Here is a 27,154-nt window from a genome sequence, read left to right on the forward strand (position 1 = left end):
GAGTCATTGTGGATAGAGCTGAGAAATTATAAGGGTAAAATGACCCTAATGGGAGTTATTTACAGGCCCCCAAACAGTAGCCAGGGTATAGGATACAAGTAACATCAGGAGATAAAATTGGCATGTTAAAAGGGCAATGCTACGGTGGGCATGGGGGATTTCAATATGCAGGTAGACTGGGAAAATCAGGTTTGTACTGGACCCCAAGAAAGGGAATTTGTAGAGTGCCTCCGAGATGGATTCTTAGAGCAGCTTGTAGTGGAGCCGACCAGGGAAAAGGCAATTTTGGATTTAGTGTTATGCAATGAATGGAATTGATAAGGGAACTCAAGGTAAAGGAACCATTAGGAGGTAGCGACCACAATGTGATACGTTTTATTCTGCAATTTGAGAGGGACAAGGTGAAATTGGATGTGTGGGTATTGCAGCTGGGTAAAGGGTAGGAGCTGGTCAAAGTTGACTAGAAAGGGACCCTTGCAGGGATGACGGTGGAGCAGCAATGGCAGGAATTTCTGGGAATAATCCGGAAGATGCAGGATCTTTTCATTCCAAAGAGGAAGAAAGATTCTAGCAGGAGAAAGAGGCGACTGTGGATGACAAGGGAAGTCAAGGGCAGTATAAAACTAAAGAGAAGGCGTATAACATAGTGAAGATTAATGGGATTGGGTAGCTTTTAAAGAACAACAGAGGGTAACGAAAAAGACAATACGGGGAGAAAAGATTAAATACAAAGGTAAGCTAGCCAATAATATCAAAGAGGATAGCAAGAGTTTCTTCAGTTATAAAGAGCAAGAAAGAGGCGAGAGTTGGACCGCTGGAGAATGATGCAGGAGAAGTGATAATGGGGAATATAGAAATGGCAGAGGAGTTGAATAACTTTTGCATCAGTCTTCACAGTGGAAGACACCAGCAACGTGCCTGAAATTCAAGAGAGTCGGGGTGGAAGTTGGTGCAGTGGCTGTTACCAGGGAGAAGGTACTTGGGAAGCTGAAAGAGCTGAAGGTGGATAGGTCAACTGGGCCGGATGGACTGCACTCTTAAGGTTCTGAAAGAGGTGGCTTTAGAGATTGTGGAGGCATTGATAGTGATATTTCAGGAATCACTAGAGTCAGGAGTGGTCCCATATGTTTGGGAAATTGCCAATATTACCCCGCTGCACAAAAAGAGAACAAGGCAGAACAGTGGGAACTGTAGGCCGGTTAGTCTGACTTTGGTGGTTGGTATGATATTAGAGTCCATTATTAAGAATGACGTTACGGAGTACTTAGAAGTTTGCGATAAAATAGGCCAAAGTTTGCATGGCTTTGTGAAGGTGGAGGTCATGCCTTACAAATTTGCTGGAATTCTTTGAGGAAATAAATAGCAGGACAGGCAAAGGAGAGTCAGTAGATGCTGTTTACTTAGATTTTCAGAAAGCCTTTGATGAGGTGCCACACGTTAGGCTGCTTAGGAAGATGAGAGCCCACGGTATCAAAGGACAGATACTAGCATGGATAGCGGGTTGGCTGGATGGCAGAAGACAAAGAGTGGCAATAACGGGCTTTTTATGGTTGCTGCCAGTGACTAGTGGAGTTCCGCAAAGGTCGGTTCTGGGGCCGCTACTCTTCACGTTGTATATTAATCATTTGGATGAGGGGATTGAAAACTTTGTGGCAAAGTTTGCGGATGATATGAAATAAGTGGAGGGGCAGGTGGTGTAGAGAAAATAGGGACTCTGAAGAAGGACTTGGACAGGTTGGGAGAGTGGGCAGAGAAGTGGCAGATGGCATATAATGTAGCAAAGTGTGGAGTCATGCATTTTGGTAGTAGGAGTAAAGGCATAGACTATTTTCTAAATGGGATGAGCACCCAGAAATCAGAGGTGCAAAGGGACTTGGGAGTGCTGGTACAGGATTCCCAACAAATAAATCTGCAAGTCCAATCGGTAGTAAGAAAGCAAACTCAATTCTAGCATTTATTTCAAGAGGCCTTGTATACAAAAACCAGGATGTAATCTTGAGGCTTTATAAGGTGCGGGTAAGGCTGCATTTGGAATGTTGTGAGCAATTTTGGGCACTATGTCTATGGAACGATGTGCTGGATTTGGAGAGGGTCCAGAGGAAGTTTACAAGAATGATCCCAGGAATAAGTAGGTTAATCTATAATGAGCATTTGTCGGCACTGGGCCTGTACTCGCTGGAGTTCAGAAGAATGAGGGGGGACCTCATTGAAACATAAAGAATAGTGAAATGCTTTGATAGAGTGGATGTAGAGAGGATGTTTCCACTAGTGAGAGAGTCTAGGACTAGAGGTCATAGCTTCAGAATTAAAGGATGTTATTTTAGGAAGATGAGTAGAAATTTCTTTAGACAGAGGGTTGTGAATCAGTGGAATTCTTTGCCACAGAAGGCTGTGGAGGCAGTCAGTGGATATTTTTAAGGCAGAGATAGATAGATTCTTGATTAGTACAGTGTCAGATTCTTGATTAGTGTCAAGAGGTTATAGGGAGAAGGCAAGAGAATGGGATTAGGAGGGAGAGATAGATCAGCCATGATTGAATGGCGGAGTAGACTTGATGGGCCGAATGGCCTAATTCTACTCCTATTACTCATGACCTTGGGTTCCTATTAAACCTTTTCCCCCTCACCTTAAACCTATGTCCGCTGGTTCTCAATTCTCCTACTCTGGGCAAGAGATTCTGTGCATTTACCTTGACCTATTCTTCTCATTGGACACAGAATATTGTTCGGGGAACCAAATAGTCTTTCCAGGTAAGGTGTTGCCTGCCATTTTAAATTCACCAAGCCACTCTCACCCTGACCCCTCTTTCTCTACTACAATGAAGCCAATGTAATATTGAGGAGCAGCACCTTTTTTAAAAAATCCAGGCATGTTGCAGACTGCAGGTCTCAGAACTGAATTCTTCAATTTCAGATAATTTGCTCTTTCTGTTTGTATTAATATTGCCTATTTGTGCTTGCCATTCCACTTTTCCTTTATTTTCTATCATTGGGCTGCTGGGCACATCGAGACTTCACAATATTAGCCGCACATTACATAAAAAGCTCAGCCATCCACTTAATGACTGCATCATTTCAACATATTACAGGCATTCCCTTTGTTCCACCCGTGGCCTTCCCCCATCTTCTCTGCTACTTTAACTAACTTGATTTTTTTTTCTCAGTTCTGACTCTTTCCAATGCTTTCCAAACCTGCTGCATTTTTCCAGCATTTTCTATTTTTATTTCAGTTCATCTGCAGTTTTTGATTTACAGAAAATATCATCCACTGAGTAATGCTATTCATGATAAAAAAAATCTTGAGGGAATTGCTTTTACTTCTATATCCCTATTGAACGAATCCATCCACCAATAATTTCAATACATTAAAAATAAACATGAGGCATTAAGATGTTGCTCAAGATTTGATATTTTCTGATTTCTGTTTCAGTCGTGAGCAGTTTTGAAGGGCACAACAAACCCTGTTCCCTTTCTAGGGCTCAGAATCACAGTCTCTTTTACAAAATAGCAAAATAAATGCATTTTTGATTATTTTCTTTTGTCCAAACCAGGCTGGATCTACATTGGCCAAATGCTGTAAATATCTATCATAATGATTCCTGAGCAAACTTGCAAATAGAATCAAAAGGCAAAGGGCTTAATTTCAAATAAAAGAACCTTGTGCAACACCGACCGGCAGGTTCCCTAATAAATTTCTGTGCTGTCTAGACCAAGCAGCAAGATGAAATGGGAGAATTTTATACGGTGGAAGTTTTGAAAAGCATTTTTCCATTAGTTATTTCTGAAATTTGGCAGGACAAATACTGTAATAGTCTGCAATTACTGTATGTGCATACATTCCCATTAACAGAAAGCTCAAAGTTTTTTTCAGTGTTTGAAATAGATCTAAATGTGTGTGGTCAAATACTTAAATACATCAAGAAAAAATCTTCCCTCTTACTCTACATTTTCTAACCCACACAAACCTGCAATTTACTCTTTGGCAATTGAGAGAATACTTTGGTGTGCTGTTCTTGAGATGCTGTGAATACGGCTATGTATCAGGCAGGTGTGGAACAGTATTTTGTGGTAACTTGGAATCTGATTTAAAATATGCGTTTTTTCCCTCCTAGAGGAACCTGTCTAGCTCATCAACAGAGTTATGTATTCAGTCCTACCAAGTATATTTTCATCTGTCTTCTAACATCATTAGTCTGTTTTATTATGTTAGTGCTTATGTATGTGAATGTATGTGTGTGATTCAACTGAGTTGGTTTTCAGTCAGTCAATGAAATAACATTAGTAACAGATGTTAGAAGATAGGATGAAGGTTATGGGTTCAAGGAACAGTGTTTATAGTAAGACACGTTTACTGACCTAGAATTGCAGACAGTTTCTGGTAAATACCCAGACACCACAGAGGCTGAAGGATGCTACTTTTTATATGCTGCTGTTAGCAGAAGCATGTAATAAACATCATTATGAGAAACCGCTGTACTATCTTGACGACTGTCTGCTTATCCCAACTTTATTTTCACTTGTCTGGGTTGACCTCTTAACTGGATAGAGTCCAGAGTTGGTGTAATCTGGGTGGAAACCACATGCAGCAAATGTTTAAATGTATTTATTCAAGGTCTAAAATCATAAATAGTATTAACTTTAAAAGTACTTTTTCCTCAATTCAATTTAATTTTTCCATTCCTCTTTTCCAAGGAATGAGCATAATTTTTAAGTAAAGACAGCAGACAAATAACCTGCCCTGAAGCATTTACTGTAATTAACCAACTGATGTCAAACACATTGAAAGAGCCTGTGTTGACTCACCCTCCAGTTTTCCTTCAGACCCTTCTGCAATACACATGACCTGCATTGAGTGCAAACTTTTGACAACCTGGGATCTGGAATTTGCTCTGGCAGGAAGTGTTGACAATTTGGTGTATTTGACTCTCCTTATTAATGAGGCAATTTTTACTGAAACATACTTCTGATTCCATGCAAATGAATATTGAGAGCATGGACTGTCTGCTTGTGCCATTTTCTAATCCAGAAACTTGATCTCTGTGTATGCATAGTTAAATGCACTCAGCTTCCTTCAGCAGCTTCCAAATGTCAGTGAAATGGTTTAAAGTTCTTAATAATGGAAAAGAGCATATCATTCTGTCAGACCATTTCTAACTTTGTAAAGAAACCAGACAGTCTGCTGACCTGCCTTCAACAAAGTCTTTTTTTGTTTTATTTCACAGTTGTGCAGTGACTAGTTTAAAACTGAGTGTTATTATTTATGTAATAAGTGTGTGGTTTAACTCTTGATCAGTTATGAAAAGGCATATTGTGACAAAGTTTAAAAGTAGTTATATTGCTCATTAATAAAATGTGTTTTAAGTATCCACTAAAGAAAAAAACTTTTTTTCATTTGATCGTGCAAATATATAACATTTTTATGTTTGTATTTAATTACAACTTTTGAATCGTCCTGCATTAAAATTGGTTTCATCTATATTTGCATCAAATATAACATTTTCCAAGGTAGTTAATCTCCAAATTTATGAATAAGAGGGAACTGCAGATGTTGGTTTAAATCGAAGGTAGATATAATCAGTCTGAAGAATGGTCTTGACCCGAATCGTCACCTATTCCTTCGCTCCAGAAATGCTGCCTGTCCTGCTGAGTTACTCCAGCATTTTGTGTCTATCTCCTAATTCATGAATCTTTATTTTAACACAAGTCATCTACTTTTGCAGCTACTATTAAATTATGTTTTGAATTGATTATAAAATAACAAGCAATGGTATCCCTGTTATTTTATCCTCTTAATATCATTGTTCTATTCTCTTTTCTCTCTTTGATGTCAATATGGAAATTAAGTAATGAATGGAATTGAATAAGCTTTGAAAATGTTGATTTTAAAATATACTTTGCCTTTGTTCACCTTATTAGGAGTAGAATTCGGCCATTTGGCCCATCAAGTCTACTCTGCCATTCAATCATGGCTGATCTCTGCCTCCTAATCCCATTTTTCTGCCTTCTGCCATAACCCTTGACACCTGTTCTAATTGAGAATTTGTCTATCTCTGCCTTAAGAGTATCCACTGACTTGGCATCCACAGCCCTCTGTGGCAATGAGTTCCACAGATTAACTAACCTCTGACGAAAGAAGTTCCTCTTCACCTACTTTCTAAAAGAGCGCATTTAAATTCTGAGGCTATGACCTCTGGTCCCAGACACTCCTACCAGTGAAAACATCCTTTCCACATCCACTCTATCTATGCCTTTCATTATTCTGTAATCAATTTCAATGAGGTCCCCCCACAAACTTATAAACTCCAGCAAGTAGAGGCGCAGTGCTGTCAAACACTCATCATATGCTAACCCACTCATTCCTGGAATCATTCTTGTAAACCTCCTCTGGACCCTCTCCAGAGCCAGCACATCCTTCCACAGATATGGGGCCCACATTTGCTCACAGTGGATGCTCGAAATGCGGCCTGACCAGCGCCTTATAGAGCCTCTGTTGGATTATGGCAAAATGATATCAGACGAGTCAAAAGACTAATTTGTCTCTGCCTTGTAGCTTTATTGTGTGTAAATATTGGAACCTCTGTTCCATCATTGGTAATCCACTGTAACTGCACTGAGTAGAATTGCAACAGAGATAAATCAAACTTGTTTGAAGAGTCAACGACAAACTTTGCCCATGGCGATTGAATTTCTGATGATATTGGCAGTTCTTAAGAAGGAATAGCATTCTGGCATGCTAGACTTGGAAAAACCAAGTCAAATATTTTTGTGGTTGTAGGTTCTATAGGACCATTATTTCAATGCTTTCCAAGGTAAATTGGTATCTCTTTAAAGATATATTTCTCCATTCTCTATTGGGGGGTAGTGACCCAAATTCATAGCAGACATATTATTTTCAGGGTACACTGTGCAGTATTTCTCTTAACTTTTATATCGTTTTTGTATGCATTATAAAAACTTAGTTTTCAATATCTTAGACTATTTCCTCTGTGGAAATCTTATTCCTATTGCCATCTGATTGAGCCTGATAGTATAAATATTCACACTTTCATTTTGGATTAATAGTTTTATTCCTAGATACCATAAGGTGACCATAAAGTCAAAAATTAATTGTACTATAGAATGAAGGAATGTAAATTAGCACTGGAGAAGCTATACAGCACGGAAACAGGCCCAATGGCTCATTTCATCTGCTGTCCAATTTGTCAAACTAAACTTGTCCTAGTCTAGCCCATAATCACTCCAAATTTTTCCTGTCCATGTAGTTTTGTGCCTGCCACAATCCATAGTGAGGCCTGGCTATCCTTTTGAGGAGAAGAGGCTAATTCTGCATGAATGCTCTTGTATTCATCTTAATAATCATTGCTGGGCAGCTTTGGCAGAAAATGGGAACTATTTATTACACTTCTTTCAGTCAAGATTCATTAGAAGTAAATGTAATTCTAAAGGTTCAGTAAAAGGGAAAAAAATTTTTTTGTCAGATGTCTGGTATGCTCAAACTTTATGGTGAGGAAGACTATGAGCACAATTGTGCAGTGTTTAGATTTTTCATGATGCATAAAAACCACAATGGGAGACAACAACGAGAAATTATTTAAGATTTGCTGTTATCTAAATTTATTTTGTTAAGCATCTAATAAATAACCAGTCAAAAGGGAGTAATTTGGGAATACAGGCCCTAGTTCATTGATTTAGTGAGTGTTGCTGTGCATTATCCCATTCGTTTTGAATGTGCAGAAATCTTCTGTGTATCTGGAAATGTTTATGCCTTCAGCATACATTATATGCACTTTGCTAAGATGAAACTGGGAGAAATTTAAAAACACTGACACCCCAGATTTTATGAGCACTAATTTATTTTTAACCTTAAAATTGTGATGTCACTAAATTTAATGATTTAGAAACATAGAAAAATAGGTGCAGGAGTAGGCCCTTCAAGCCAGCCATTTAATATGATCATGGCTGATCAATACCCCGTTCCTGCTTTTCCCCATATTCCTTAATTCTAAATCTAACTCTAAATCTAATAGGCTCTCATTTAAAAAAATATTTAAATTAGATTTATGTAATTCCTGCACACATTTGCCATTTATTCTGAAAAAAGCACAGGCCGTGGTTTATTCGTGGCAACAAGATTTTGCTGGTAACTATTGGAGAGGTTGTGTTCAGTATTTTATTTGACGTTGATTGCATTGGGCTCTGTTTTGTGAGCGAAACTAGAGAAATGAAACTCTAATGCAAGAAATCTACTGTTCGTGTTTGCATTATAGGAGCCACAAGCCTTAACACAATAGATACATTTGTATTTCAGTGAAATGTATGAATTGTTGGATGTAAATAGCCATGGCCCATCTTGATCATGCTCCACTCTCTTGGTTGTGGCTAAAATAATCAAGCTCACTGCAGGTCTGTGATGCACCTCGGCATGCTACATTTATCAAATATATCACATTTATCTGCATTTTATATCCCAAATTAGTTTTTTAAATAAATGTTACTTGAAAGATTAATAGATATCTTTTCCACTGTGGGGAAATTGATTGAGCGCTTGCTCCTTGAAATTGTTTCTTAAGACTAGTTTTGAAATTGACCTGCTGCTGTTCTGTACTGATGGTGATGGTCCACATTATTTAGTCCCTTTGGAAATCTGTTTGTATTGTGTTGTGACCAGAAAACATATGCATAATTCCAAATGTGATTGTGATTTATAAAGTGCCAAGTATACTCACTATTTCAAGAGTCAATATATGTCATATGTGTGGACAACGAATTAAATGTTTGCTTGTTGCAGCTTAGCAGGCTGTAAATGCAATAACACACAGATTAAATATAATAATCAAAAAGACAATAAATTAATAACTCTAATACTAGGTAACCATAATAGGGGGGGGGGGGGGGAACAGGGTCTGCAATGCAACTAAATAACACAGTCTAAAGAAGATCATGATTGCAGAGGTTAGTGTCGTGTAGTGTTATTGCTGGGAAGAAGCTGTTCTTGAATCTGGTCATCACGGTTTCCATGCCTCTTTGCCTTCTTCCCAATGGTAGTAGTGAAATAGAAGCATGGCCAGGATGGTGGGATCTTTAGTAGTATTGGCTGCCTTTTTAATGTTTCCTATAGATGCCTTGGAGTGGAGGTTAAATATTAAGGTTTTAATACATCCCAAATCTGATTTACCTTACTCGCTGCTAAATTGCCTCATTTGTTAGAGGCCTGGTCAACATAAATTGAGTCTTGCTCAAACCCTCTTAAGCAGTCCTCTCCTGCATTTTCTTTTTGCCCCATGGACCTTTCATTCTCTAGATTGATTGTTAAGATCTATCTTTCTGCTTAATTACAGGTGTACACAAAGCCTCCTGTGGCTTGTTCTGTTCAGCCATATAGTTTGAAGCTTTCATTAGCTTCGATGTTTATAATTCCAGTCATCATGTGATTATGCTAATATAATCTATAATAATAATAATAATAAATACTTTATTGATCCCCTCAGGGAAATTCAGATGTCCAGAAGCCCCCAACCAACAAACCCACAGATTCAAAACGAACGCAGACAGAAAATACATAGAATACAATGTGGACACTGCCTGAGAGCAATAAATACTTAAAAAGACCAATAATTAACAATTAAAAATTAAAAAATTGCAAAAATGCACCTAGCAGTCCGAATTATAAAATCTAATGGCTGCAGGGGTGAAGGATCTCCTGAACCGCTCCGTTCTACAGGGCAGGGAGAGGAGCCGGTTGTTGTTCCGAGTGCTCTTTTGACTCTCCAGAATTACATGGAGGGGATGCACAGGGTTTTTCAGGATGACCTGCACCTTGTGCCTCATACGCCTCTCAAGCACATCCATCCCAGAGTCTACTCTCCCCTCCAGCACTGAGCTAGCTCGTTTAACCAGTTTGACCAGCTTCTTGTTGTTTTTTGCACTAATGCTGTTGCCCCAGCAGACAACAGCATAGAAAATAACACTTGCAACCACAGTGTTGTAAAACATGTGCAGCATATCATTACACACATTGAAGGATTTGAGCCTTCTGAGGAAAAAGAGTCTGCTCTGGCCTTTTTTGTAGAGGGAGTCAGAGTTGACAGACCAGTCCAGTTTGTTATCAAGGTGCACTCCAAGGTATTTATATGTCTGCACCACCTCAATGTCAGCCCCTGCAGCGTTGACCGGCTGAAGGGGGAGCTTGGACCAGCCAAAGTTAACCACCATCTCTTTAGTCTTAGTTGTGTTCAGGATGAGACAGTTCTCTTCACTCCAGGCACAAAAGGAACTGGTCAAGTTCCTGTATTCCTCCTCCTGCCTGTTCCTTACACATGCCACAATCGCTGTATCATCTGAATATTTCTGTACGTGGCATGTGTCAGACTTATAGTTAAAGTCTGCTGTATACAGGGTGAAGAGGGGCCAGAACCGTTCCCTGTGGGGCTCCAACATTGCACACCACTGTGCCAGAGACACTGTCCCCCAGCTTGACAAACTGTGGTCGACCCGTCAGGTAGTCGTATATCCAGGAGATAAATGTGGAATCCACCCCCATCTTCTTAAGCTTGTCATTCAGAATCAGGGGTTGGATTTATAATATTTATCTCTAACAAAGAGAGAATAGCTTTAACATTTAGAAATGATAATGGGGGGACTATGTATAAACACTGCTGTAATTTCTACATGGTGAAACCAAAATGTATAAAAATGGCCGTTATTAAATTCTGACAATGTGCACTTTAACCACATGTGTGTTTTTTCTATTACAAATCTCAAATTGTGGAGTATAGAGGCAAATAAATAAATGATGGGTCTTTGTCCCAAACATATGGAGGGCACTGTATATGCTTGCCTAGAGATCAATTTCCTGTGTGCTTAAAGGCAGATGCAATTTTAATAAATACAGTCAGAGGTTTACAAGGACCTTGTTACAAAAATGTCTGCTTTTTCCAAGATTTAATATTGGGTTGAAAGATTTTGGTCCATGATTTCAATCTGATTCCAGTCATAGCCTTGGAGATATATTACAAAACATCTTACCCTTTTTTGATTTCTGTACATTACCACGTAAGGAAGAGGATTAGGAAAGTTTTCCCTAACCAATCAAACAACTCCTCCATTTGATCTGAGTTCTAGGTGCCTTATGAATAAGCCATTCACTATTCTCATCTTCTGGGGTCAGTGTATGCTTGTATCTCGGGATGGATTTAATAGTTGGCTCCACAGTGTTGTCTGCCATGCATATAATGAATAAGATGAGACTTCCTGTTGACATTTGTGAAGGGAGGGGCATGAAGTGAGAATGAAGCTCTTTTATTTATATTGGAGTCACCAGTCCCATGAAAGCTTCCTCTTTCACATCAAGCACACACAAGCAGGAACAGTACTCAGACTTGTCAGATGTAATTTATCAAAAGGAACACTGATCTTTGCCCTGTGATGTCTCTTTCAGAGATACAGCAACCATAATAACCTCAATTTGTGGAACTTAAACACATGGCTGAAGCAATTCAAGTTGTTACCTCATTGATGTAAAACTTTAGTTTGCCACAATGAACTGCTAACTGCATGTTCTAGCTGTGTGTATGCAGTACCTTTAAAATGTCTTGTCCACACAAACATTTTGTATTCCCTGCCATGTGAATTGTCTTTTTTTAATTCAAAAGGCGAATAGTTTCTAAATGCAGTTCCATAGCAGTTGAAGAATTATTATTCAATCTACCTCTTTTGGAATAAGTTAACGATCGCTTTTGCAAATACAAGTTATTGTGAGTGTTTTGAAGCTAGGGCATGAGAGTCTTGGTTTTTCTTCTTCAAATTATTTTCCAAGCTGTGCAGGATCAAATTTGGGTGTTTTTTTAAAATAGTTTATTAATATTAATTCCATCTGTTCATAGCTGGTGAAAAATTGAACCATCATGATGAAACACTGATGATATTCCACTAAGATTTGGATTCCCATTTGTACTTGGAACAGATCAGCATTAGTCTCCATTGGTGGAATATCAGTGGTTGAGTGGAGCAAATGACAAGTGTGCTGATGCTACTTAATTTTGATATTTCATGAAAGATTTAAGAAGAAATTTGTGCATCATCTTTGCACGATATGGTCATTCAGTCAAAGATCTTGTAGGTCTCATGCAAGGTGTATGTTCAGTTGGGTTGAGCAGTTTCTGAAAATAAAAGACCCTGAGCTTGCATAAAGGGAAACTGAACTTTGCAGCTCTGTTGCCCATTTCTCATTCAACCTCTTTCCCCATCCCACTCCACTTCCCCAGCAATTGACATCATTTTTTACCCCATGGATCCTTCTGCTTAATTAATATATGCTGACATTTGTGCTTCTCCACCATATCAGCACATCTTTTTCTTTGTTTCCTCTTTCAGACTTGCACCGTCACCATTATTCTCATCCCTCTTCCCACCCACAAGTGGAAAATATTTGCTCACCGTCTTCCTGGGAAGGATGGTAGGCTGATAGGGAGAGGACAAGAAACCAAGGGGGCAGCTCTGTCACCTGCATGGAATTGTACCATAATCAGGGGTTGCCTACTTCAGAGCCAATAAATGAGAATATCACTGTGTAAAAATAGTTTTTATATTATAAATTTCAATAAATTGTTATAGCACTGCAAAATGCTTATAATTAAGTGGAGCTTTAGACTTGGCTATGTGCCTTTTCTGAAAAGAACTTCATGGTTGTCTGGCAAGTGGTTAATGGCAAAATCTGAGGTATAAAAGACAGACACTGAAGTTACATTTGTGATTTTTTCCAAAAAATGGACCAATGAGGCATAAGTTTCCAAAGCTATTTGGAAACTATTTGTGCAACGTTGAAATCTTCCTTTTATGTGTAAGTAAAGGAAATGCCTTATCCATATAATTTTGCACTCATTTTCACACATATTCTCGTAAACACTTATCTAAGCAATCAGTAATTTCCCTAATGCACACATCGGTAAGGAAAAACCTGTCAAAGTGGGAGCTTCCTACAAAATAAACACAAGAATAAAATGTTAGTTTACTTACAGGATGTGAACATGTTTGGTAAAGCAAGTTGTTATTGCTCATTCCAAATTGCCCTTGTTCCCATTTACCTATGTGTTGATTGCTGATGAATGTCATAAGTTCTAACAGACCTAGGCTTGAGGAACTGCAGTGCATTTTAAGGATGTAGCATCCTAGAATTATGTGTGCCATTGGTGGAAAGTGTGAACATTTAGAATGTTGGATGAGATGCCATTCAAATGGACAACTTTGTCCATGACGCTGTGAAAAGGCTTTGGGGAAGGAACTGCAGATGCTGGTTTAAACCGAAGATAGACACCAAAAGCTGGAGTAACTCAGCGAGACAGGCAGCATCTCTGGAGAAAAGGAATGGGTGACGTTTCGGGTCGAGACCCTTCTTCAGACAGCCAAAGGCTATGGGGAGTCAGGAAATGAGCGACCAGATTTAAAATACCTAGCCTCGGACTTACAGTTGTAGCCACAGTACTTATGTGGCTGTTCTGGCTTGTGTTTAGTCTAAGAATTGAAAGTGGGAGGCTTGGCAATATTAAAGGGTTGATGTTCTTATTATAGATGGACATTGTCCAGCATTGAGTGCCATTTATCAATCCTTGTCTAAATAACTTCCGTGTCTTGCTGCAAGCATCATGGGTTGGTTTAGTTGTCTGAGGAGTTGCAAACACAATTGAACATTGTACAATCATTACAGACGCCAGTACGTTTGACCTAATGGTAAAAGGAAGGTCACTGATCATGCAATTCATGGTGGTTGCCCAACAGATCAGTCAGCATCGGAACGAGGAAGATTAATGTGATTTCTAGTGAACCAGGTTCTGAATGAATTGATGAATCGTTCCTATTGAAAGGTTAAACTATGCCCTGCTGCTCTTACGCTCCCGATCTGAAAGAACATGAGATGATTTATATGTTGAGAGTAAACATAGTGGTCAACATTTTGAACCATTCCTGTGAAACCTCCTGATAGTAGGTTTCTGAACATGGGAGAAGATAATGTTGGAATATGTTAGCTATGATTTTAATAAATGATGGAGCAGGCTTGATAAGCCTATCCCTATTTCTTGCTGTCTTTTTTTTAAGCTGGGTTGATTAAAAAAGTGTTGATGCTTCATAGCCTCTCGGAACTTAGGACAACTTGGACTGCAGCATCCTAATTTCTGTTTTTGCAGCCTGATTTTCACTTTTTATAAATGAATTGCCTTGCTTATATTCATTATATCTCAGGAAGCTAGCAATAATGTGTAAAGTTGTATTTTTCTGTTGAATGGCAAGTTGATCTGTGTAATTAATATATTGATTAGAGCATTTCCATTGTCCCACACATATTCAGTTCGCTGAAGCTTCAGGGAATGTAGACAAGCTGACCAAGTGGGCAAGAGCATAGCAGATGCAGTGCACAGAACAGATATCGGGCTTAATTTTGTAAGTGATAAGAGACTGAGTAATGTTGATATTCAAAGAGACCTGGGATTCCTTGTGTAAACGTCACTGATACCTAAAATGTGGCATGGTTCGGCAAGGCATTTGGTATGTTGGCCCTCGTTACAGGAGTGCAGCACTAGAGATGTCATAATGCAATTATATAAGACCCTGGTCAGACTGTGTCTGGAATATCGTGTGCTGTTTTGGCCTCCTTTTCCAAAAAAAAGTATATATTTGCAAGCACAATGGAGATCCACAAGACTGGTTCTAGGGATGGAAAGTTTACCACACGAGGAGAGACCAGGCCGAGTGAACCAGCACTCTTCTCGGATGAGGTGGAATTTCTTCTCTCAGAAGACCATGAATCTTTGAAGTTCTGTAACCCAGAAGGCTGTGGACACGGGAATCATTTGATAAATTTAAAGCCAATATACATATTTTTATACTATAGAGGAATCGAAAACTATTGGCAGGAATGTGAAGATAATGCCAAATTTCAGAGCAATTGTGTAGATCTGAGATGCTGTATGGGCTGTCTTCTATTTCTTATGCACTTTAGTACTCATTGTATGTAGTTGCAATGTGCAATGTGTGTTTGCGTGTCTTTGTCCATGATTCTCATCATGATTTTGCACTGAGCATGATTTGTATTACTGCCAGTTAAGATCTGGCTCATTCATAGTCTAGTCTTTCAGTAAGATTAAAGTAGTTTGTGGCCAGTAGCATCGGAATTTTAATCCAAAAATAATAACTCTTGCTAATGTAAAAACTACTGGTGGAAAGAAAAGGCTGTTTTGAGTTTTGTCTGAGTGGAAGGAGAAACTGCAGAAAATAACCAGAACATGTATTTTGTAAACAACATTTTTATAAAACATTTTCGCATTTTCCACTCTCTTGGTCTCTATGGATAATTTGCTAACAAATTATATGAAGAGGCAGCATTGAGTTGTAGCATAACCTAAAAAGACCAGTGCCCTGACTTGTGTTGTGAAACAGGTGTTCTCCAAGGGGTTTCCTTTGGTTGATGTCAGCCAAATGTTTTGGGCAAATAGCAAGAATGCAAGTTACACAAACTGCCATGCAAATCCGAAGACAAACTTGAACCATCATTTAAAAACAAATTGTATCAGATATTAGGATAGATTTTGTTTGGTCTTTTATTGCCTCACTAATTTAGAAATTGTCAAAAATTCATCAGCATTATTAAAACTGTTAACATTTTGATTTAACTTCTAAAACACACTCAGTATTTGCCTTAAGTTTTTGAAATGGAAATTTGTTTCAAAAAATGAGTTTGTAGTACAAGAGCCACAAACCTAAATCCTGGTTTGGTTTGTAGGTATTCTTTCAGAGTAACTAGGCAATTAAAAAAATAGAGACACAATGTTAAAACAATGAATCAAAAGTACCTGAAAGGCCATCTGTTTATGAGCTGCAGAGATTTGCAACAATTGCCAAAGATATTTCTAGTTTTATTGCCAATGGGTAGTACAGAAACATTCCCTCATTCCTGTGGTCAGCCCGGGATGGTGTTCCAGCCAGGTTGCTAATATAAACAGCATTTTGTCAGCAATAGGCTCTTGCCAATCAGTTCTTTGGAACATGATGTGGTACAGAGCTGAGATCAAAGGTGTAAGGATTGGCATGCTGTTGTATTTTGAAATGGTACTCTTAAATCTGAGATGTTCTTTTTGGCCTTGACGATTGGTGGAAGCAAGAATCAGCAGTCCAGAATCATTATTGCTTTCAGAATGACCCTGTTTAGTCTACAGATGTTTTCTCATGCAGCTGCTGTGTTAATTAGATTACGGATCAGACTGAAGAAGGGTTCTGATTTGGCAGAATTTTTCTTTTCTCTTGTGTCTTTGTTCTCTTGTTGCTTTCCACTCTGGTCCCCGCTGTGAAAGCCAGAGATTTGCAATCAGCGTGTTTTATGATGACCCCACAAGTATTTAAAGCAAAACATTCTTAACATGTGCTAATCTGATCACCCATTCTGTCTCTCTTTAGAGTAGGGGTTTGGGAGAGGACTTGTGGGGCAAATTACATTTCTTTTTCAAAAAGGGAAAAAATAGCTTATGCAATGACTTTTACAACCTTGGGAATTAGAAGCGCATTGTGGCCAATAAAGCACTTTTGAAATCCCGTCACTGTTGACAGAAATTTCTGTTTCCCAATTTCTTTGTTTCTTATTCACTGTGTATAATTACATAAGAAACAAGGGGCACATATTTCTCCATTTTTAATATATTGACATTAAAAGAAACAAAACCAGATTTCTGTTAATTTTATAGTCACAAAGTCATTTTTATCCTGTCCTGTGTGAACCTCATTTACTGTATTTGCCCTGTGTTGTCTTTTGAGGAGAAAAACATACATCTCCTTATGGCCTGCCAGAAATTATGATGAAAAGGATGTGCATAGAATCATAGAAATGTATTGAAAGGTATATATCATTTGGCCAGTCATGTCCATGGCACCAAATAATTAACTTTTCAAGCTAGTCCCACTTTCTGGCTTTTGGTATGTAACCTTGTTTATCTAGTACTCATCCAGATACTATTTCAATGCAATATGGTTTTCTGCCCCCGATGCCTTTACCAGGTGGTGAGGCTGCCACTAATCAGATGAAAATATATTCTCCCCATTCTCCACCATGCTTTCCGTCAGCTATTTAAGTCTGTCATTCTTGTCGTTGGCCCGTTTATAAGATAAAAGCTTTCCTATTTACTAATGAATGATAATTTAATAGACTACATATTCTGTATATCTGAAATAAATGAAAAATACTGAAAGCGGTCAACAGGTGAGGCGGCACCTGTGAGAAGAGAATCAAAGTTAACATTTGTCAGCACTAGGAAGGGGAGGAAAGGAAATTGAGATTGTTGCCAGGAGGATTAGGAGCACAAAGGGAATATCTCGAAGACCAGTCACGTGCACTAGGTGCTTCCAGTATTATCCTCTGAGTTTAAAAAATGCAAATTGATTGATAATGTGTTAATATTTCCATTTTAATATTGCCATTTTCCATAAATGTGATGGTTGCATTGAGATCTTAGATGAAATAGTTACTGTACAAAAGTATAGCTCTGAAGTTGTAGATATTTAAATGTTGCCACTAGGTATATGCCCTGGGTCTCTCCATGACTGATTTATAACTTCTGGGGCATTGAGTTTTGTCTAATTAGCTTTTGAAAGAAGAATTATTTGAAGACAGGACTCTCTTGTTTCATGGAGAGATTATATTTATTTAAATATGGCCTTCATTTCAAGCTGTTTAATGTCAGTGTGCTTTTTGAGGAAGGAGTATGAACATAGAAAAATAGGAACTGGACTGGGCCCTTTCAGTCTGTTCCCTCTCCATGGTGTCTTTTGTGTCTAGATATCTGTCTATCTTCTCCTTTAAAAACATTCAGTGACCTGACCTCCACAGCGCTCTGCTGTAGAGAATTCCACAAGTCCTTCATCTTCTGAGCGAAGAAATGTCTCCTTGTCTCTTTCCTAATTGTATAACCCCCCTATCCCCAGACTGTGACCCCTGGCTCAAGACTCCTCAGCCAGGGGAAAATTCTCACTGCAAACCCTGTCAGTTGTCTACGTTTCAATGAGATAGTCATAGAGATCTCTCATTATTACAAACTGTAATGAATACAAGCCTTGTTAATCCAATTTCTCCTCATTCAATAGTCCTGCCATCCTGGGCGTAAATCATTTTCAATCTCCCACAAATGTTCTTCTGGAAACAAGCTGCAGTTCATAAGTTTCTTATTGTGCTGTTGAGGTAAAGAGAGAAGCGATCTGAATCTGCATTAGTTGATGATAATCAAGTCTGGGTGTAACTCGGTTTTCCTGGGTTGCATCAAAAGTTGCCAGAGCAATCTTTAGATCAATTTTAAAGTGTTTTTGTTCTCTGTCATCATGCTTCTGTTTTTTTTCTCCAGTCGCCAGAATCATTTGAAAGAGCAGCAACAGCAACAGCAACCCCCTCCAGCACCTCCGATTCTGCTGCCTGATGAAGCTGAATGCCTTACTGTGCCTAGGTATAAACGAGACTTGGTTCAAAAGCTCAAGATCCTGAGACAAGAGCTGTCGCAGCAGCAGCCCCAGGCTGGTCACTGTCGCATTGAGGTTTCAAGGGAGGAGATATTTGAGGTAAAGACTCTCCTTTATTCTCCCTCAATTTCAAAAGCAGAGTAACTAATGGTATATCACTTTGGGTCACTGTATGATTTATTTCTGTGAAAGTTTTTGAGAGACTCCAGCACCATTTCTAATTGCAGCAAAAGGAATGATTCTGCTTGCAATCACAGAATATTCCCAGTCACCCTGCTACACAAAGTACTGTAATGAGCATTTGTTCCAAGACAAATACTCTGCAGGTGGCCTAGATAGAGTATCTCATGGGTTGATATAATCTCATATCCTGGTTGTCTGCTGCTTTAGTTTTTCATGGATTATTTGATCTTAATTTATTCCTTCATCTGGACATATTTTTAACCAGAAGTGGACACTTTCGCAAATTGAAATCCAGGTCTTGAATTATTGCTTTAAAGGAATTATCCTTTAAATTTAGTTTATTTTTATTCAAAACCAACTTGTTTCTGAATCTGTTTTAGTTTCTAATTAAGACTTTTTGTATGTCACTTTGTTACCATCAAGTTAGCTCCCAGAGATCACATCACTTTGCATCTGCTCTTTGGATGCTTTCAAGAGAGAGCTAGATAGGGCTCTTAAAATAGCAGAGTCAGGGGATATGGGGAGAAGGCAGGAACGGGGTAGTGATTGGGGATGATCAGCCATGATCACATTGAATGGCGGTGCTGGCTCGAAGGGCCGAATGGCCTACTCATGCACCTATTGTCTATTGTCTTTCCCCATTTATGACTGACTGTGTGAGGGTGGATGGAGTGTTGATGGTCATGATTTGCAGCCCTTGCGTTACCCACACTCTGCATTCTTTGACTAAAAATGTTACTTGGACGGACGACTGTTGTAGCTGGAAAAATGGAGGAAATAAATATCGATAACATTTGTCCCTGTGTTCTGTGTGCTCCAGCCAAAGTATGATTGTAACTGGGCAAATATCCTAACAAAAAGGATACTGGCAGTCTACAACAAGGGAGCAACGTTCAACGCTTCCCCTCCTCCTTATAGCCATCACCACCCCCCCCCCCATGCAGTTTGCTTGGAGCCAGGGGAATTTGCCACAGGAATACCGAATGGATTGCATCTTTTTCAGACAACGCACCAAAGTACATAAAATACAATAGGCACCTTAGGATGGTGCTATGTATGTTGGTTCACTGGGCACAATGTGGAATTGATTGCCTACTCATATAGATGGGCAGTGGCATGTCCAAGTGTGGGAGGAGAGGGTGGTGATGATTATTTGAAATTGAATTTTATATGTTGTAGTTGGTAATATATCTTGGTTAATAGTTCAGATTGGTACTTTTGTTAATGACGGGATAAACGCTATGTTCCAGGAGTCTTACAGGCAAGTAATGAAAATGAGACCAAAAGACTTGTGGAAACGGCTGATGGTAAAATTCCGCGGTGAAGAGGGATTGGATTACGGAGGCGTTGCCCGGTAAGTGATTCACGAAAGATAAAGCATGTGGACACTTTCTTATTGGTCTTCATTTGTCATCACTCCCTCCTCCTGATGCATTTTGTTGTCTCTGTACTGTACACTGACAATGACAATTAAAGTTGAATCTGAATCTGAATCTAAATCTGAGAAGGTATTCCCTCTGAAAGTGACTTCCCGACCTGGATCCATGGTTCGCCAACAGGCATCCAAGATGTATAGCCACCGCCGAGGATGACATTGCCATCTAACTTGTTCTCTTTAAACTGCTTAACCCACTGTTGCTCTGAGCTGGGCAATCCAGGGATCCAGTTTTGATTTGGAGAATTCATGCTTCCCATGAATTGCATTCAGAATGCAAAGTCTTTCTTTCCATCTGACCAAATTCTTCTCTAGTGGCAGAATTAACTGCAGATGCTGGTTAAAACGTAGATAGACACAAAAAGCTGGAGTAACTCAGCGGGACAGGCAGCATCTCTGGAGAGAAGAAGGGTGACGTCTTAAGAAGGGTCTCGACCCGAGACGTCACCCATTCCTTCTCTCCAGAGATGCTGCCTGCCCTGCTGAGTTACTTCAGCTTTTTGTGTCTACTCTTGTGGCAACAGGTTCCTGTGATCAGATCAACAGCTTCCTTGTGAATGCCACACCTTTATTGCCTGATGTTGATATGGATTTGAGCGGAGGTGATACGTAGTTACTACCAGCCAAAAGTAATTCTGACTATTTGGATTTTTAATTATCTTGATTTGGTACCATATAAATATGGTCCTGCATTGTTATGGCCAGAAGATCAAGTAACTACAATAAAACAATTCAGCACTGAATGAAGAGAGGGTGGGAGAGGGAATTTGCATTAGTATTGTCATTATCGTCATCAAAGTTAATAAAGTAGTTGATGTTTCTCTGGATAGAAACCCACACTTTACTGGATTAGCTTAAAAATACAAGCCAGTTATGCTATAAAGCACACTTGACCTAAAAGCAATAGTTCTCTACATTTTAAGTAAAGAAAGCCTAGTTGGTGGTAGGTTGTATTGTAGCAACGTCAACTGAAGTTTGGCTGTTAAGAAATTTCAGCATTTGTTTTCAAATGCAAGACTAAAAAAAAATAAATATCTGGTCACATCTAGTTAAATAATTTTCATGTGATCCTCATGTGGTTTTCTGAAGTGATGTGAATTGTCAGGCCCTACTTTAAAGAAGTGGTGCACAAGTTTTGTTTTATGTCTTTGTTTTATGTCTATGTTTACAATGTGGTTGATCAACGTTGCAACTAGTCTAAAGACACAGGTCTTGCAGATATTAATTTGAAATTTGTTATGGACACTAAGTTGAGAGTTTGTTATAGTAAATTAATTGCTTTCATATTTGTAATATTACTTCCCATTGATTAAAGAGTAAAGCTGCAATGCCATGATTTGGTGGTTTAATCTGGATCAATGTGCAGCACCATCTTGTGGCTAAATTCCTAGACAAGCCCATGTTACATCACTTGGAATTCATGATGTTCTTTACAATTGAAAAATATTTTGAAATACTTTACATTCATACAGCATGAAGCATATCTTTTTTAAGTCCCTCCCTTTTCTTCTGTCATTTTTCACCTGTAGGATTTGATTCAGTTCTGGGATCGTTCCAATGCACTTCCATCAATCTTAACCCCCCCCCCCCCCACTTATTTCCATGTAAACTGCTCTTTCTCACATTCCCATCAACTCCAACCTGATTTTCCTGCCATTTGGGCACACTGGCAATTTACAGTAGTCAATTAACGTACACACGCTTATGTCTTTGGGAAGTAGCATGAAACCAGAGAACCCATGTGGTCACGGAGAACATGCCAACTCCATATAGACAGCATTGGAGTATTGAACCCAGGTCGCTGGAGTTGTGAGACAACCTCACTTACTTGCTGCTCCACTTTACACCCTTCATTGTACTTGCTTTTATTGGACGTAAAAATATCTCTGCCACTCCAAGGATTAGTTTTTGCCATGTGGAGACGATATATCAGTTCTGCAAATATGTTTGGCAATTGCAGACTATTTTGTATAGTTTGAATAATTACCTATTGAAGGGCTTTAGGTCTTTGCTTGAAATTGCTAATTTATAGCCATTTAACTACCTTTTTCTATATGACTAAGTATTTTCAAAAGAGGAAGCGGTCCACCTGTAACCTATAATTAACATGAACACCTAAACCAACATTACAGAACAATTTCACCTTCATAGTCTGAAAGACATACCCAAATTTCACAACGCAACCCTTGTGAAACAGCGCATCCTCAAATTTGCACCGGTTATCTACTTACATAAAAATCATGAAAATGTTTCTTCTTCCCTACAGGGAATGGCTCTATCTTTTATCTCATGAAATGCTGAATCCCTACTATGGACTGTTCCAGTACTCCAGAGATGACATCTACACATTACAGATTAACCCAGATTCTGCAGTCAATCCTGTAAGCGGAAGATTTAAAAAAAAATTATTGCTTTTTATGCAAATAGTATACAATTTGTAGTAAGGTTTATTATTTCTCAACATCGTCAAGTTTATTTGTCACATACGCATACGAGATGTGCAGTGAAATGAAAAGAGGCAATGCCTGCGGAATGTGCAAAAAACTACAAAACAGAATAGAACAGAATCAGTAATTACATATTGGTGAGCAAAAAAAACAGCAATTTAAAAAAAGACACAACACAACAGTAGTTTGGGACAGTAAGTTAGTCCCTGGTGAGATAAGAGTTTACAGTCCTAATGGCCTCTGGGAAGAAACTCCGTCTCATCCTCTCTGTTTTCACAGCATGACAGCGGAGGCGTTTGCCTGACCGTAGCAGCTGGAACAGTCCATTGCTGGGGTGGAATGGGTCCCCCATAATGTTGCCGGCTCTGGATCTGCACCTTCTGATGTATAGTTCCTGCAGAGGGGCGAGTGTAGTTCCCATAGTGCGTTCGGCCGAAGGCACTACTCTCTGCAGAGCCTTCTTGTCCCGGGCAGCGCAGCTCCCAAACCAGATTGTGATGTTTCCGGACATGATGCTTTCTACAGCCGCTGAGTAGAAGCACTGGAGGATCCTAAAAGTGACTCTGAATTTCCTCAGCTGCCTGAAGTGGTAAAGGCGCTGCCTTGCCTTACTCACCAGTGCGGCAGCGTGTGATGTCCATGTCAGATCCTCAGTGATGTGGACTCCCAGGTATTTAAAGCAGCTCACCCTATCCACAATATCCCCATTTATCTTCAGTGGCGTGTACGTCCTCGGATGTTGTGCCTTCCTAAAGTCCACGATCAGCTCCTTAGTTTTTTTGACATTCAAGAGGAGGCTGTTGTCCTGACACCAGAGTGCCAGATCAGCCAACTCTTCCTGGTAGGCGTTCTCATTATTTTCGGTGATCAGGCCCACCATCACAATGTCATCAACAAACTAGATTATAGAGTTGGTGCTGAACCTAGCCCCACAGTCATGTGTGTACTGGGAGTATAGTAGGGGACTGAGGACGCAACCCTGGGGGGACCCTGTGCTCAGGGTGAGGGTCTTTGATGTATTTCCTCCCATCTTGACTACCTGGGGCCTGGCGGTGAGAGTCCAGGCCCAGGCACACAGGGGAGTGTTAAGTCCCAGTTCCAGCAGCTTCTCAGCAAGTCTGGTGGGGACTATCGTGTTGAAAGCTGAACTGTAGTCAATGAACAGCATCCTCACATAGCCCCCCTTCTGGCTATCAAGGTGAGAGAGCGTGGTGTGCAGAACCTGGGAGACCGCATCGTCCGTGGATCTGTTCGGACGGTATGCGAACTGTAGCGGGTCCATGTTGCGAGGGAGGAAGGCGCAGATGTGTTTCTTGACCAGCCTCTCAAAGCATTTCATGACTACTGAGGTGAGGGCCACCGGTCGGTAGTCATTCAAACAAGCTGGAGAGGCATTCTTTGGTACAGGTACAATCATGAGAATAGCCAGTAGACCAAAATGCACTGGTTTTGATGATTGCATGTAGTCCGTCCGATGAGATGAACCCAAGAGAGTGAAAGCAGAAAGATCTGGATTATTCTTGAAAACCCACAGGTCTGTGTGCATACTTATGGCCGTGAGTAAACTATTCTTATAGTAATTGGCCGTTGATAGACAAGAGTGGAATGAGACTTGTGTTCAAATGAGAGATTAATTTAAATATAATGACATGCAAGGAAAAAAATCACAAAACAATCATTAGATTTAATAATGGTCTGAATCGTCTATGGTAAATTGGCGCTGTGTATGTCAGGTAATATCTCGTCAAATTGCATGATTTCTTGGTACACTAACACTTGAGGCTTGAGTTGGCCCAGTTTTGTCTTGGTGCTCTTGCCAGTTTCAGTCCGTTCTTTGTTGAGTCATTAAATGGAGGATTTAATATGTGTATGTTTGTTGTCCGTCCTCTATTTTAATTGTTCATTTATTCAATTAAATAGTTATTGCCAGCCTTAAATATGAGTCCGAGAACTGTGGTTAAAAGTGCAACCTTACAATGGCACAGATAGAAAATGATTTGCATTTTATTAAGCTAGTTAGTTAATAAACCTGTTCAAAAGGGAACTGCAGATGCTGGAATATCGAAGGTACACAAAATTGCTGGGGAAACTCAGCGGGTGCAGCAGCATCTATGGAGCGAAGGAAATAGGCGACGTTACGGGCCGAAACCCTTCTTCAGACCCCAACGTCGCCTATTTCCTTCGCTCCATAGATGCTGCTGCACCCGCTGAGTTTCCCCAGCAATTTTGTGTACCTTAGTTAATAAACCTTATGGTTCTTATTTCTGGAATTATGGTAGGTGATTCTAATTCCATTGTAATTTTGTAGTAGGAATGGAAGTTATATTGTGACTTTACAAAGGCATTTTGCCATCACAGAGTCAGCATTATATTGGAACAGATTTGTGTGGAAATGAGCAGCGGTTTAATCTGAAGTTTGTGTGAGCCAGTCTGGCGCAGCATTCATAAGGTGTGAATTTGCACTTGCACTTTATTGAGTTTGCTTGGTACAGGGTTCTGGTATAAGGAACCCAAAGAAAACTGATGGGGCAAGAAAAGCAAAATTGAGGATGAATACGGTTTTGAGTTTTTTTTTCTTTACATTAACTTAGAATTGACGTAAAATGTCTTTGAAAAATATTTGTATTAGCTCATTTGGTTTTGGAAATTCAATTTATGCAGCTTGAGATCGGTTGTCCCAAACTAAATGGAGTCTCCCAGACAGTTCATGCGGTGAAAGGTATTGAATTGCTTACCTGATATGCTACTGGCTGATTTATGGATGAGAACTACTGGATTCATAGTGGCTGCTTCTGTAACCAGCCCCTTGAGCATTTCACATGCAGCTCCAGAAAATATGTTTTTTTTAACGCTTTTAACTTCAATTCCGAATGCCATTTACATTTGAAATATTGAAGAAAGATTAGTGTGTCTGGATCCTACCCTTCAAATCGAAAGATTATGATACTGCAGTTTTTAAATGTCACAGCTTTTGATAGTATTTTAAATTGTCAACTCTAAGCTAGGATAACAATATTTTAAGCTTTAAATGAAATTAATACTTTTGAATGTTACCATTTAAAAAAGTATGATGAGGTATGCAGGGAAAGTGTAATTGCTCTTTAATCTTCAGAGTATCGTCGTTCCTTCAATTTGAGCAAGTATTCTGCATGCAAAATTTATAAAGTTATTTGCTTTATATTTCTGACTGTGCCTAATGGAGAAGAATGTACAGATGGCTTTTTGAGTCCACAAAAAACGTGGTACCTTGTAAATGAAAAAATCTTGTTGAAATATGAGAATGTCTAGAAATTCCAGTGTAGGAAATAGCGTGGTGGGATAGAAACTACTTGGAAAATAGGGGGGAAAGCCTTGTATACTTTCTTAACAAGAATTCTGAAGTTAGTCCTTCATTTTTGTACAGTTTTACATAGCAAAAGTAATAATTAAAGAAAACCTAATTTTTCTTTTTCATATGTATTGACAATTAATCTACCTGTTTAAAAATGTCAGCAAAATGTTTAATTTGAGGCAACTTATTTCAGAGTGTTTAAGAAAGATCTGCAGATGCTGGTAAAATGGAAGGTAGACACAAAATGCTGGAGAAACTCAGCGGGTGAGGCAGCATTTGGAGAGAAGGAATTAGCGACATTTCGGGTCTAGACTCTGAAGGGTCTCGACCCGAAACGTCGCCAATTCCATAGGTGCTGCCTCACCCGCTGAGTTTCTCCAGCATTTTGTGTCTACCTTCCAACTTATTTTGGAGCATTGTCTAACTGTGATCTTGTTCTTTCCAAATTAGGAGCATTTGTCCTATTTCCATTTTGTCGGTCGGATAATGGGGATGGCAGTGTTTCATGGACACTACATTGACGGGGGCTTCACTCTACCCTTCTACAAGCAGCTGCTGGGAAAGTCTATCACACTGGATGACATGGAGTCTGTGGACCCAGATCTACACAACAGCTTAGTCTGGATTCTGTATGTACATCATAACTCCATTCTAAATAGCAGTTTTCTCTCTCGGCATGTAAAATAATGTTGGCAATTTTGTTTAGTAATAGTAAAATCAAAATGGGGTGGGGCAGATTGAGGCTATTTTCAAAGCTCACTTGAAGAATCTACAAATCAATGTAATTTATCTTTAAAATAAAAAAGTGGTTTCACACATGAACTTCACTTGAAAGCTGAGGGTGTTTGTAAGTCCTACTCTGATTGTTCACAGTCCATTAGACGTCTGCATAAGTACTCAGTGGCAGTGAATGATTTGTATCTCAGTGCAGTTTTGGGTTGAGGGCTCGAGCTCAAATGTCGTTCATTCATCAAAATTGTGGCCAGCTTTACTTGTTGTGTTGCTGCAACAATTAGCTGATCTTGTCTGTCTAAGGAAGGACCCACACAATTCAATTCAAATGAAAATAACTTGTTTGATTTGTTTCTCTATGAATGTTTGTATTTTTGAAATCACTAACATTTAAATTCATTGGGTCATCTACACTGTGTGGAACTTATTAATTGATGTTCTTTTAAAATCATGGAACATAATAAAACTTTGGACATATTTGGTCAGCTGGATATCTCCCATAGCTGTTAGAAAATATATTTTTTACATCAAATATCGAGAT

The 27,154-nt window shown here is 39.2% G+C and overlaps 1 protein-coding gene across 2 annotated transcripts in view; it reads left to right on the forward strand.

Annotated features, from left to right (window-relative positions):
* Positions 1–27,154, forward strand: part of smurf2 (SMAD specific E3 ubiquitin protein ligase 2) — a 130,865-nt gene that overhangs the window by 97,127 nt on the left and 6,584 nt on the right. For both annotated transcript variants that reach the window (XM_033044176.1, XM_033044177.1), the window contains exons 13-16: positions 18,374–18,584; positions 19,919–20,022; positions 22,370–22,484; positions 26,332–26,510. In XM_033044176.1, coding sequence (XP_032900067.1) covers positions 18,374–18,584; positions 19,919–20,022; positions 22,370–22,484; positions 26,332–26,510 — 609 coding nt within the window. The remainder of the gene's footprint in view (positions 1–18,373; positions 18,585–19,918; positions 20,023–22,369; positions 22,485–26,331; positions 26,511–27,154) is intronic.

The sequence above is a fragment of the Amblyraja radiata genome, chromosome 26 (genome assembly GCF_010909765.2).
Source record: "Amblyraja radiata isolate CabotCenter1 chromosome 26, sAmbRad1.1.pri, whole genome shotgun sequence".
NCBI classification, from domain to species: domain Eukaryota; kingdom Metazoa; phylum Chordata; class Chondrichthyes; order Rajiformes; family Rajidae; genus Amblyraja; species Amblyraja radiata.